The 12781-nt window shown below is 45.6% G+C and overlaps 1 protein-coding gene across 1 annotated transcript in view; it reads left to right on the top strand.

The window, feature by feature from the left end:
• The window catches only part of LOC117503576 (midasin-like), a 207212-nt gene that overhangs the window by 79884 nt on the left and 114547 nt on the right, over window positions 1-12781 (top strand). The window contains exons 51-54 of the mRNA XM_034162836.1: window positions 647-776; window positions 2070-2176; window positions 9389-9522; window positions 10935-11101. Coding sequence (XP_034018727.1) covers window positions 647-776; window positions 2070-2176; window positions 9389-9522; window positions 10935-11101 — 538 coding nt within the window. The remainder of the gene's footprint in view (window positions 1-646; window positions 777-2069; window positions 2177-9388; window positions 9523-10934; window positions 11102-12781) is intronic.

Below are 12781 nucleotides of genomic sequence, written 5' to 3'. Positions count from 1 at the left end.
GCAGCACCAACCCGAACGGGGCTGTCGGTAGCCTGTAAAAATCCATAAATTAATGGGTAGTATTAAGATAACGGTTCCGGTGCTGATGCCACTTCCTCCTCCTCCTCCAGTGTCGGGACTCGCCTGGAAGTTCCTGGTTTTTCGTGGCACGCAGATCAAAATCTGAATATTTATCTCTTCAGTAACTGCGCACCAGGAAAGGATGAATTTTAAACTGTTTAATTTTAGTCTTAAATACTCAAAAAAAAAAATTACATATCATGTCACCTACACTTTAATCGTCATAATCTCATGTGAGAACTGTTATTGTAGAAAGAAAAGAATGTGAAGGATCTGCTTCTGCAGACAAATCTGTCCATGAACAGAACCTTTAATTCTTTAAAATCACTGTTTGAATCTTGGCTAAGTCATGAAATCACCCAAAAATAGTCATTAAAAAAAAAACAACGAAATCATCAACAAGGTGGAGAGTTTGATGTCTGTGACTAAAAATGAGGAATCTGAGCTTTAGAAACAGTATTTTTATTGCATTCTGGTTCCTGATGGTTGTTGGTTCTGTTCCTGTTAACGGACGGTCAGATTTCACGGTTTGTGTACGTCCTCAGCTTCTGGTCCGATGAATTGGTCTTGTGTGTGGTGTTTGCAGATGAGTACAGGATTCTGGTGGACATGCGCTGGAACAAACAGTACCTTGACATTTTAGCAAATAAATGCAACTTTGAAGATGAAGAAAGATACACAGAGTTCCTGGAGGCTCTGAACGCCGTCGCCAACAGGTACGAGGACACACTGGTGGCACTGCGGCTCCCCACAGTCTGTCTCGGGTTAATTCCCCAACTGGGGACATGGACCGTTTACAGCTGGGTGGACTGAGACTGTGTGTGTGTGTGTGTGTTTTGTTTATACTGTTTACAGCGTACACACGCTGTTTTAAACTTTTGAACTTGATATCAGTAACTGGCAGACACTTCCTGTTCCCGCTGGGACGGTCGACGAGCTGAACATCTGTCAGTACATTTAAATTTTAATGGTTACTTAAATGTGTTTTTAACGGATGGACCAGTTGTCTGTCTGAGTGGTTGCCATCCAGGACTCTGTGGCATGGTGGATGCGGCACCACTGCCCCGTTTAGAGAAAGTTACTTTTAAAATGTTTACAAATGACTAGCTACTGTGTAATTAGTCATGGAGTTATTTTGACTCCAATACAGTAACTTTTGACAAATTTTCAAATGGTTTAAACTGAACAATAAAGCTGAAAAATCAAAAATCTGAATGGAAACCTGATAGTTTCAACTCCTCACAGATGATCAAACTTTTATTCGGAATCATTTAATTAAGATTTCATGGTCACCATCAGAGAACGTTGGCTCCTCCCACTGTCCCGAGCAGCAACATTCCAAACATTCACAGTGGTATTGAGCAGTTTGTGTGGAAGAAAAGTCGCCAGATTTGTTGCTAAACAGAATTTTAGCCACTGAATTGTCAACTCTGACACCACGGTTGCTCAGCAGACAGGACATTAATTAATTCATTCATTTTCTTCCGCTTAACCACATTGGGGTTATGTTGGCAGCTTCCCCACACTTCCCTATCCTCAGCCATTTCCTGTAACTCTTCCTGTTTTCATGCCAGCTGGTATATACAGTGCACCTGGAAAGTATTCACAGCACCTCGCATCTTCCACATTTTATGTTACAGCCTTATTCCAAAATGGAGTAAATTCATTTTGTTCCTCCAGATTCTACACACAATACCCCATAATGACAACATGAAAGTTTTTTTTGAGAGAGAGAGATTTTTGCAAATTTATTAAAAAAAACTGTCAGATTTGTCTGAGCGTCTTTTGATGATACACATTCAGAAATCTGATGTTTCTGCAGCAAAGATGTAAAGCAACAAATGAACTTTTTTCACATTTGATTTTATTTATTATCTCCACCAGTATTTTAACTGGTAACTGTTACATTTTATATATATATATATTATATATTCATTCAGACCAAACCAACTGACAGCTGGAGGTGGACGCGTCGTTTAAATTTGTCCAAATGTGTTTGTATTTGTCAGGATCGTCCTGCTGATGGACAGAGAGGAGAGGTCTGCCGTCTGCGTCTCTCCCGTCAGCGTCTCTGCTCAGAACTGTGCCCTGAGAACAGCCATGGCCTTCAGCAAAGGTGAGCGTGCCAGTGGTTTAAAACTGGAATAAAGCAGTAGTTTGTCCAGCAGGTCCACAGGATCTGTGCTTGTCTTTATGAAGACAGACTCTGGTTCCTTCCACCTGCCGGCTGATAAAATGATGTTCTTCTGCACTGGATCACAGCATCCAGTATGTTTTTGGAGTTTAAGTCCTTATGTTAACATACATGCTGTGACGTGCACATGTGCTACACTGAGTTCCTGGCCGTTGTTAAACACGCCTCCAGGATGAGCCTGTCCGGGGTTTATTTTTTTTGAGAGGTGCAGTTAATGGGACATTTATTTTGGGTTTTCTGAAATCAGCACAGTGTTAAGAACAGTGGTGGGCACAGTTCCGCTAATCCGCTAATTATTAAAGCTAATGTTTCCATCATCGGATTAGCTTTTCAGATAACTTTGAAAACCATCAGCAGACTATTATCTTTCAATAAATTTAGGTCCGATAATTTTTAAGCCTGCATTGGATTTGTGTGGCTTTAGGGAATATATTTTAAATCACAACAGTTAATAGGGTGAAAACGGCGTTAAAACAAGAGCAACAACAACAACATATAATAAGAATAAGGAACAGAGCACAATAGGGTCCTCTGCACCTTCGGTGCTCGGGCCCTAAAAGTAGACGCAGCCATATATTTAAACTTTAAATATATGAATATACTGTAAATTCAGTATATCAAATAGTTTTTTTTTTTTTTTTTGGTCAGGTGTGCCCCCCTAAGATTTTGCCTAGTCCCCACTAGCCACCCTTAGAATTTTTTTTTGCTGCCTCCACTGAGCGTGGGGCGGCAGATAATTTCTCTTTACACCATACAGAGTCCCTGGCATATCACCCATGTCATCTACAGGCATACAGTTTTGACTTGTGGTTCAAATTTTAAACAGATTTATTCCAGACAAGTTATTTAACGTAACATCACATCTGACGTTTTATAAAGTGAAAATATCAGCTATATGTTTCAGTTTTAAAGTAATGCACTAATTTTGAAGGTTTTAGCATTAGACACATGCCCACAGTGCATTATGGGTAAATTAGTTTCCCTGACATGAGTGGTTGGCTGCTGGGTAAAACACACACACACAACTTACTGAAACATGTCGTGTTGTGGGTTTTACAAATAAATGTGTGTTTTTAAATATGTAATTTTTTTCATTTGTAAAGATAAACTTAATTCGAAACTGAAAATTCTTTTTGCTAAGTGAATTCAGCATTTCTAGCAAATGTGTTGGTATTCATACTGCTATGAACACTGCCATCTACTGGCCAGTAGATATCCCATAATCCTTTGCATGCCAGAGAGTTGCTATGGTTGAAACAGCACAGAGAATCCACGTGATGACGAAGACATTTTTATGCTTTTCATCACATTAATAAGAGGCTGCATGCATGAGACCCTGAAAACTTGCAACAACTCTCTGGCACGCAAAGGATTATGGGATATCTCTATAGGGCAAATAATGCCATCTACTGGTCAAAGTTGCTAAAACAAATATTCCAAATAATCTGTGTCTGCTATGTTTAATCTGCCTGGAATTTAATAAACGCAAACTGAATTTCAGACATACTGATTTGATCGCGGCCACGTCACTGCCAGTTTACTTCCGCACTGGAGTAAAACTCCGCGGCTCTCAGCATGTTTTACCACAGAGATGCGTTATGTATGTGGGAGAGGTATTTGCTCTTCAGTTCCAGATTTAAGTAATTATTTGTTTGAATTTCATTATATTTCTGTTGTTGGGACCTTAGTGTGGCCTTCGACTATTCAGAGGGTTTGGATAATATCGCTCGGGAGCGATATAAAAACCAAATGAGCAGCAGCAGGACTGACATCTTGTCCGTACCAACACGAAGCTGGACGATGGAAAAATGATCCCACACAATGGAACACAGGTGTTCAGTGAATATCCTGATATTCATTCCAACCTCATACACACACCAGGTATTTTTGTATTTTAGATCATTTATGTCATGGGCGTTGTGAATTAGTGATCTGTGCCAGGAGACCGCAGTGAACTAACCTCGGTCACCAGGAGGGGCCAGCTGCTGATTATTTCCCCCAAAGTAACACATGATTGATGTGACACATCATCCTCTTGGTGTTTCATGATTCGTTTTAATATTCTTTCTGGCTTTGTTGCTACATCCCACTGCCTCATGTTGCTGAGGCATTAAAAAACAAGACAGTGGTGAAATTGAAAAAACTCATCGATTTACATTGTCCGCTATGGATTGTTTACACACCAGTCGGCGTTGCTAAGCACGTTGCCAAGAGCTCACAGGCAGAGTTCCCGGATGTGCGACTGAGTCAATATATGACTCTGGAACAAAGAGGACAAACAGTGCTGTAAAGGACAATCGCAGGACGTTAAAGAGCAAACTTCACTTTCCCCCAGAACGACATGAACAGGAAACGATCGCAGCTCCCACTGACCATAACGGAGAAAGACGCAACCTGCCTTCTGGGATGTTTACATAAAACAAACGTAATAATGTCTATAAACCCAGAGAATATATTCACAAGAGTTTTAGGAACAATATACAAAGAGTTTGATGATGGGATGTTAAAGTGCAGCCTGCCTGATCAGAGCGTCTCAGTGCATTTCTCCAGTCAGGAAACTACCCATAATGCACTGCAGGATGTGTGTCCAAACACCAAAACCTTCAAAATTGGTGCATTACTTTAAATCAAAAATGTATAGCTCATGTTTTCACTTTATAAAACGTCGGATGTGGCGTTTAATTTAAACAACTTGTCCGGATTTAGTTTATTTAAATTTTAACCGTAAGTCAAAACTATATCCCTGTGAATGACTTGCGTGATATGCCGGCGAGTCTTTATGGTGTGAAGAGAAATTGTCTTTATCCTCCTCCTTAGTCACAAGGTCTGTTTTGCTGAGAGAAGGTTGATCTGATGCCGGCTCATTCTTGTCTCAGTGTACTGAAGTCAATACTAAAAGTTATCGGTTTGGCTTTTATGAGACATTCAACCCCAAGAACCCTGAACCAACTGCTGGCATGGTGCAGGTGCCATGAGACTCTAGAACTGTTCTATTTCATTCCTCCTGACCGCCAGAGGGCGATGCTTTAGCACCTGGATAACTACATGTGCGCAGCACAGAGGTCGAGAATATATACCAACAAAGTCACACCATTGAATGTGACCTGGGTGACGTCACTGGTTGTCTTTATATACCAGATGCACCCAGCGCTCGCTTCTTTTCTACATTCTCGCATTCTTAGAGGTTGAGAACACATTTAGCTGCGATTGCCACTCTCGCTTGTAGCCTCGCAACCCACCTTCGGTTGGAGCTACGTGCACTGCACACGTCCTCCAGAGGCTGCGAGACACGGCTTCACTGTTTTTTTTTGTATTCTTTGACGCCTGTCATGAGTACACCTTCCTAAACGCCGGGTGCGCACCTTGCCGCTGCCCTGCTGGATATTTTCCTCTGTGCACATTAGCTGTGTTGTTTCGATGAAAGCTGGCTATTTGTTTAGTTGTGTCGCTAACCCCGTTAACTACGTGGTAGTGTGTGTATCAGAACAGGTATAGTGTACTGTGTTGGGCTTGCCGTGAGTGTTTTCCACTCCTTGAAGTACTTTGTATGAACTGCCGCCATTTGCTAAGTTTAACAGCTCCGCTAGCAGCTAGTGTTGTCATCGTTGCTCTAAGTGACTTAGCACTTGAGCTGTGAGTTTTTTCGGCTGTGTGCATCGTGTTATTACTGTGGCTGTGAGTGTTTCACTCTCCGGGCCTTGTATTAGCTTTTACACTGTGAGTGTTTCAAGCTCCGTGCCTCTTGCCGAGTCTGCGGCTGTGAGTGCTTCACGCTCCGTGCCTCGTGTCGAGTCTGCGGCTGTGAGTGCTTCACGCTCCGTGCCTCTTGCCGAGTCTGCGGCTGTGAGTGCTTCACGCTCCGTGCCTCGTGTCGAGTCTGCGGCTGTGAGTGCTTCACGCTCCGTGCCTCGTGTCGAGTCTGCGGCTGTGAGTGCTTCACGCTCCGTGCCTCGTGTCGAGTCTGCGGCTGTGAGTGCTTCACGCTCCGTGCCTCGTGTCGAGTCTGCGGCTGTGAGTGCTTCACGCTCCGTGCCTCGTGTCGAGTCTGCGGCTGTGAGTGCTTCACGCTCCGTGCCTCGTGTCGAGTCTGCGGCTGTGAGTGCTTCACGCTCCGTGCCTCGTGTCGAGTCTGCGGCTGTGAGTGCTTCACGCTCCGTGCCTCGTGTCGAGTCTGCGGCTGTGAGTGCTTCACGCTCCGTGCCTCGTGTCGAGTCTGCGGCTGTGAGTGCTTCACGCTCCGTGCCTCGTGTCGAGTCTGCGGCTGTGAGTGCTTCACGCTCCGTGCCTCGTGTCGAGTCTGCGGCTGTGAGTGCTTCACGCTCCGTGCCTCGTGTCGAGTCTGCGGCTGTGAGTGCTTCACGCTCCGTGCCTCGTGTCGAGTCTGCGGCTGTGAGTGCTTCACGCTCCGTGCCTCGTGTCGAGTCTGCGGCTGTGAGTGCTTCACGCTCCGTGCCTCGTGTTACTATTTACACTGCGTGTGATTCACGCTTTGTCTTTCCATTTGTAACCATCAGGGCTTGCGTTAGCCATCTGCACGCAGTCCACAATGTTGACAGGGCCTTTGTTGCATGGCTGTAGTACCTGTTTGGCTCCCTTGAGCCCAGATGATGGACATATGTTTTGCCCCTCCTGTCTTGGGATCGGACACCTGAGGGAAGCCCTGACTGGCGATGCCTGCCTTAATTGTGCCAGCATGCCACTGGCAGAGAGATCTGCTAGACTTGCGGCATTGGAAAGTGGAATATCTAGTGCGACTTTGGCCTCCAGCCCCAGGAAGGACCCAAAGCGCCGTAAACGCCCACATGCAGGAGCCCCTTCTACTAAGAAGGTTACTCATGACCATGCTTTGGCTGAAAAGGTCAAAATGTTGACTTCTGAGTTTGCTCAAATTAAGTCCTTGCTTCTGAATCTACAGCCTAAGGATGCAGTGACAGTTCGTGCTGTCCCTAATGAGGCTGATCAGACCAATGTAGTTACTCAGCAGGAGGATGATGTCGTGTCTATTGCTGCAACTGATTCCTTGTACATGACAAGTGATATAAACTGTGTGGAGGATGAGGATGAGAGGAGTCTTTCTCCAAGCCATCATACCTCCGAGGCAGAGTCCATGCCGCAAACCGAACCTGGACTATCCTTTGTCAAGCAAGCTGTTCAGTTGGCTTTATCCAGGCTTGGGGTCGACAATCTCCCTGCGGAAAACCACCGCTTCAAGTGCCTTTTTCAAAGTCACTCAGAAGCCTGAGTTCAACGTTCCAGTTTCACAACCATATATCGAGGAGCTACACCGATGTTGGGCGGACCCCAAATCATTGATCCATCTATCACAGGACTGCAGAGCCCTTAGCTCTATGTGTGATTCAGCGCAGTATGGTCTGAACCGTATGCCCGCCGTTGACAGCATTATTGCAAACCTGGTTGTGGCTCCAGCTGATGCTGCTCGGCCGGATGCCCGCTGCCCACGCCCTCAGTGTAGGGTCCCTGATGACCTCCTCACCATAAGCTATGACATAGCTGCTCGCATCGGTCGCCTAGGCAACTCACTGTCCCATTTAGCCCTTGCCCTCTCAAAGTCTTTGAGGGAGGCAGAGGTTGATGATGCTACGCAAAGTCTTAGTGATGCCTCACTCCAAACCTTTGCTTATATGTCCAGAGAGCTTGGCAGACTGATGTCAACCCTTACCATCACTAGACGTCAGGTGTGGCTTGCGCAGTCCCCCCTTTCCGAATCCTGCAGAGGCACACTCCGTTCGCTGCCGGTTCTTCCAGGCCAAGCATTTGGACCTGCGGCCCAACAAACTTTAGAGCGTGCTATCGAGGCTAGTAAATCTCTGCAACAGTTTGTTGACCTACACCGGTCTTCCAGACCTCAGCCAGTCAGACGTGCTACAGCTTTTCACTCTACATCCAGGGTTCCGCCGACTCCCAGAGCTGCACGTGCTTTTGCAGTTGAGGGCCAGCTCTCCCAGCAGTCTGCCTTTCGTGAGCCTATGGGCAGACCCCCGAGAACTGAACGGTTTCGCAGAGCTTCCAGTAGTCGCACCCAGAGGTCCTCAGGGATGCGAGGCAGAGGTGGCCTGGTCTGACTGCCAATGTTTGGCCCCAGCCGTTTTTCACGAAATCAACTCAGCCACTGGGAGGCTCAAGTTCAAGACCCATGGGTCATTTCAACCTTGTTCGAAGGTTACAGAATTCAGTTCGGATGTCGTCCTCCAAAGTTCAGTGGGGTGAGGATGACTGTTGTTTCCAACTCGGAGCAGTCTGCTGCCCTACAATGGGAGATTTTGGAACTCCTGGAGAAGGGGGCCATAGAGCCAGTTCACAGATCAGACCAGCTCAGGGGGTTCTATTCAGTTTACTTCCTTGTTCCAAAGAAGGATGGCGGCTTTCGTCCTATCTTCGATCTCCGACGTCTGAATCGTTATATCAAAGTGCTGCAGTTTCACATGCTCCGCACAGTAGACGTCCTTCAAACTATCACACCAGGAGACTGGTTCACAAGTGTCGACTTAAAAGACGCCTATTTCCATGTGCCAGTGGCGCCTCATCACAGGCAGTACTGCCACTGCGACTAGTGCACAATGAATGAAATAATGGAGGAGGAGAACGGCCTCAGAATTGTTCAGCAAAACCTTAGACCATCAGGTACCAACAAGACAATGAGCTCAAACACTCAGAGCTGGGTGAAGATAAAACAGGTGAACATCAAGCTTTTGGAGTCCTGACCTCAGGCCCATCAAAAACACCTGGACTTTGCTTCAAAGTCTGGTCTGTGCCAGAAAACCAAAAAATATAGAGGGCAAGAAGAGTGAGATATCCAGCCAGGTCTCTGCCACAAGCTTGTTGATGGTGACCACAAAATCTGCTTCAAGTCAGACTTTCTGAGCGACATTCAGGCAGATCTGTGGTGTGCTGTATGGATGTTTTTATACACTTGGTTGCAGAAAACTGAAATAAAATAAAAATTGTGCACCAAATTATTGAGGTTTATTTCTTAACTGTCATTCTGCACAGAAGAACAGTTCAATAACTCATTCAGAGACTCTCTGTCACACTCGTGTCAGTGATGAGTGTATGTAACCTTTCTGACTGAGACGTTTCTGTAAATTAGGATGAGCTGACTTTGTGCCGTCACAGGGACCGTGGACGTTGGACACCTGCCCCACCCGGTCCTGATGCACCTTCGGCCCTTCTTTGACCTGTGGGACTCATTCATCCTGCAGGCCGCGCAGAGCGGCCAGCCCCACATCTCCGACCACATCATGTTCGAGGTATTTACAGGGACTGGATTATGGATTCTAATGCGCTCTCCCAGATAGAAACCTTTTCCACTTGTCTTTAGAAACATCTACAGACTTTATAGCTGCATGGTCTGAAATGTTTCTCTCATTGTTTTTATTAAAATCCATGCTAGTAAATTGTCCATTCATGTTTTGAGGACTCCTGATGAGTTTAATCCCTGGCTGGGTTTTGTGTTCTCTGGCTGTAAACTGTATCTGAAAAGTATTCAGAGCTTCATTTTTTCCACATATTGTTATGTTACAGCCTTATTCAAAAATGGAAGTAACTTAATTTTTCCCTCAAAATTCTGCACACAACACCCCTTAATGACAACATGAAAAAAGTAAAAAAAAAAAAAGAAAAAAAAAAAGCAAATTTATTAAAAATAAAAAACTTAATCTTTCCCTCTATCCTGACTAGTCTCCCAGTTCCTGCTGCTGAAAAACATCCCCACAGCATGATGCTGCCACCACCATGCTTCACTGTAGGGATGGTGCCTGGTTTCCTCCAAACATGACACCAAAGAGTTCAATCTTTGTCTCATCAGACCAGAGAATTTTGTTTCTCCTGGTCTGAGAGTCCTTCAGGTACCTTTTGTCAAACTCCAGGTGGGCTGCCATGTGCCTTTTACTAAGGAGTGGCTTTTGTCTGGCCACTCTACCATACAGGCCTGATTGGTGGATTGCTGCAGAGATTGTTGTCCTTCTAGAGGGTTCTCCTCTCTCCACAGAGGAATGCTGGAGCTCTGACAGAGTGACCATCGGGTTCTTGGTCACCTCCCTGACTAAGGTCCTTCTCCCCCATCGCTCAGTTTAGACGGGGGTCCAGTTCTAGTTAGAGTCCTGGTGGATCTGAACTTCTTCCATTTACAGATGATGGAGGCCACTGTGATCATTGGGACCTTCAAAGCAGCAGAAATGTTTCTGTACCCTTCCCCAGATCCGTGCCTCCCGACAATCCTGTCTCTGAGGTCTACAGACAATTCCTTTGACTTCATGCTTGGTTTGTGCTCTGACTGTCAACTGTGGGACCTTGTATGTAGACAGGTGAGTGTCTTTCCAAATCATGTCTAATCAAATGAATTGACCCCAGGTGGACTCCAATTAAGCTATAGAAACATCTCAAGGATGATCAGTGGAAACAGGAGGCACCTGAACTCAGTTTTAAGCTTCATGACAGACTGAATACTTATGGACATGTGATTTCTGTTTTTTTATTTTGTGTTGTCATTATGGGGTATTGTGTGTAGAATCTTGAGAAAAAAATTAATTTGCTTCCATTTTGGAATAAGGCTGTAACATAAAATGTGTGTAACAAGTGAAATACTGTGAATACTTTCTGGATGCACTGTATGTGGGACGTATCTGCTGCTGCTTCCTGTAACCTGTGTGTGTCTGTTCAGATCCTGCAGCTGCTGCAGTGGTGTGATCGTTTTTGGGATGTGTGCAGTTCCCTGCCAGCGGACCCTCAGGGTGTCTCCGTGCTGTCGCTGCACTGGCAGTGGGCGCACAAACATGCCATCCAGCGGCTGCCACAGCTGCTTCTAGGAGATGCTGCCGTCACCTTCGAGTAAATGTCCTCACCCACACGTCATCTGATGCTTTAACTCGGCAGCTTGAGGTGCTGCAGGGGAAGATACGTATTTATTTCAAATTAAACAACCACTGAAGTTTAGTTCCATATTATTGCTTTGATTCAGAATATTTAAGTAATACTGCAAATTTTCTGAAAGCTTCAGTTTTTCTTGTCCCATTTTAACAAATCTTTATTTTTTTTAATGGATTTGTGTTAAATTTGATGGCTATATTTTATTTTGTCAGTGCTGCATTTTCATCTTAATTTAAAACGAGAGTTACGAATGTAACTACGGTTCTATGAATTCCGGATGACCGCCAGAGGGCGGTGCTTTAGCACCTGGATAACTACATGTGCGCAGCACAGAGGTCGAAAATATATACCATCAAAGTCACACCATTGAATGTGACCTGGGTGACGTCACTGGTTGTCTTTATATACCAGACGCACCCAGCGCTCGCTTCTTTTCGGAATGAACTCGCAAGACTCTGAGTGACAAGCAACTCTGGCGGTCATCCGGAATTCATAGAACCGTAGTTACATTCGTAACTCTCGTTCTATTTTATTCCTCCTGACCGCCAGAGGGCGGTGCTTTAGCACCTGGATGACTTAATACCAACAAGGTCACGAAGAGTCACACTCACCTCGCATCAGCAGTGGGGAGTGGAGGCAGACAACACCGCCGAAGTCACCGCAGGAGGAGCGTCCACATTCATTCTGTAATAGCAGGCGAAGGTACAGGACGAAGCCCACGTAGCAGCAGCACAAATATCACTCAAAGGGACGCCTCTCAGTGCAGCCCAGGAGGTGGACACCCCTCTGGTGGAATGGCACGTAACCTTAGGAGGCTGAAGACCTCTGGACCTGTATACTTGTAAAATGGCATCCACGACCCAATGCGAGAGTCGCTGCTTTGAGACAGCACAGCCTCTTTTGTGATCACCGTAACACACAAACAGGGCATCTGTTTTCCGGATCCCGGCAGTCGCGCTAATGTACTGCTTCAACATTCGGACAGGACACAGGGAACCTGAAACAGATAATCCTGGATCAGAATGCGGGACATACACAGCCAAGGAAACTGGCTGGTTAACATGAAAAGTTGAAATTCTCTTGGGTAAAAAGGACGGATTAGGCCACAGCGTAACCCCAGATCCGTCAGAATTCCATCGCAAACAGTCCCCAGCGACTGAGAGGGCATGGAGCTCTCCCACCTGCTTAGCCAAAGACAGTGCAAGTAGAAAGGCAGTCTTCACTGACACCCATTTAAGATCAGCACTTTCAACTGGTTCGAAACGGGATAAGCTTAAACCTTCCAGGACTAGAGGAAGGTCCCATGAAGGTACGTGTGCAAGCCTTGGAGACCTTTCAAAAAACGACACTAAGAGGTGTGAACCCACTGACCGGCCATCAACGTAGACGTGCCGGGCAGAGATTGCAGCAACATAAACCTTCAAGGTAGCGACAGAAAGTCCTTTCTCCAGCAGTTCTTGTAAATATTTGAGGAGAATAGGCACAGGGCAATCCTCCGGGTCTAACTTTTGTTTCTCACACCACCGCGCAAACAGCTTCCATCTGTTGTCATACAAAGCCCTGGTAGAAGTAGCACGTGAATTAAGGATAGTCTGAACAACAGCCTGGTCACAAGAACTTAACAAGGAGTCTGGCCCCTCA

Source organism: Thalassophryne amazonica, chromosome 21 (assembly GCF_902500255.1).
Source record: "Thalassophryne amazonica chromosome 21, fThaAma1.1, whole genome shotgun sequence".
Taxonomy (NCBI): domain Eukaryota; kingdom Metazoa; phylum Chordata; class Actinopteri; order Batrachoidiformes; family Batrachoididae; genus Thalassophryne; species Thalassophryne amazonica.
This window is presented reverse-complemented; position numbering and strand designations above follow the sequence as displayed.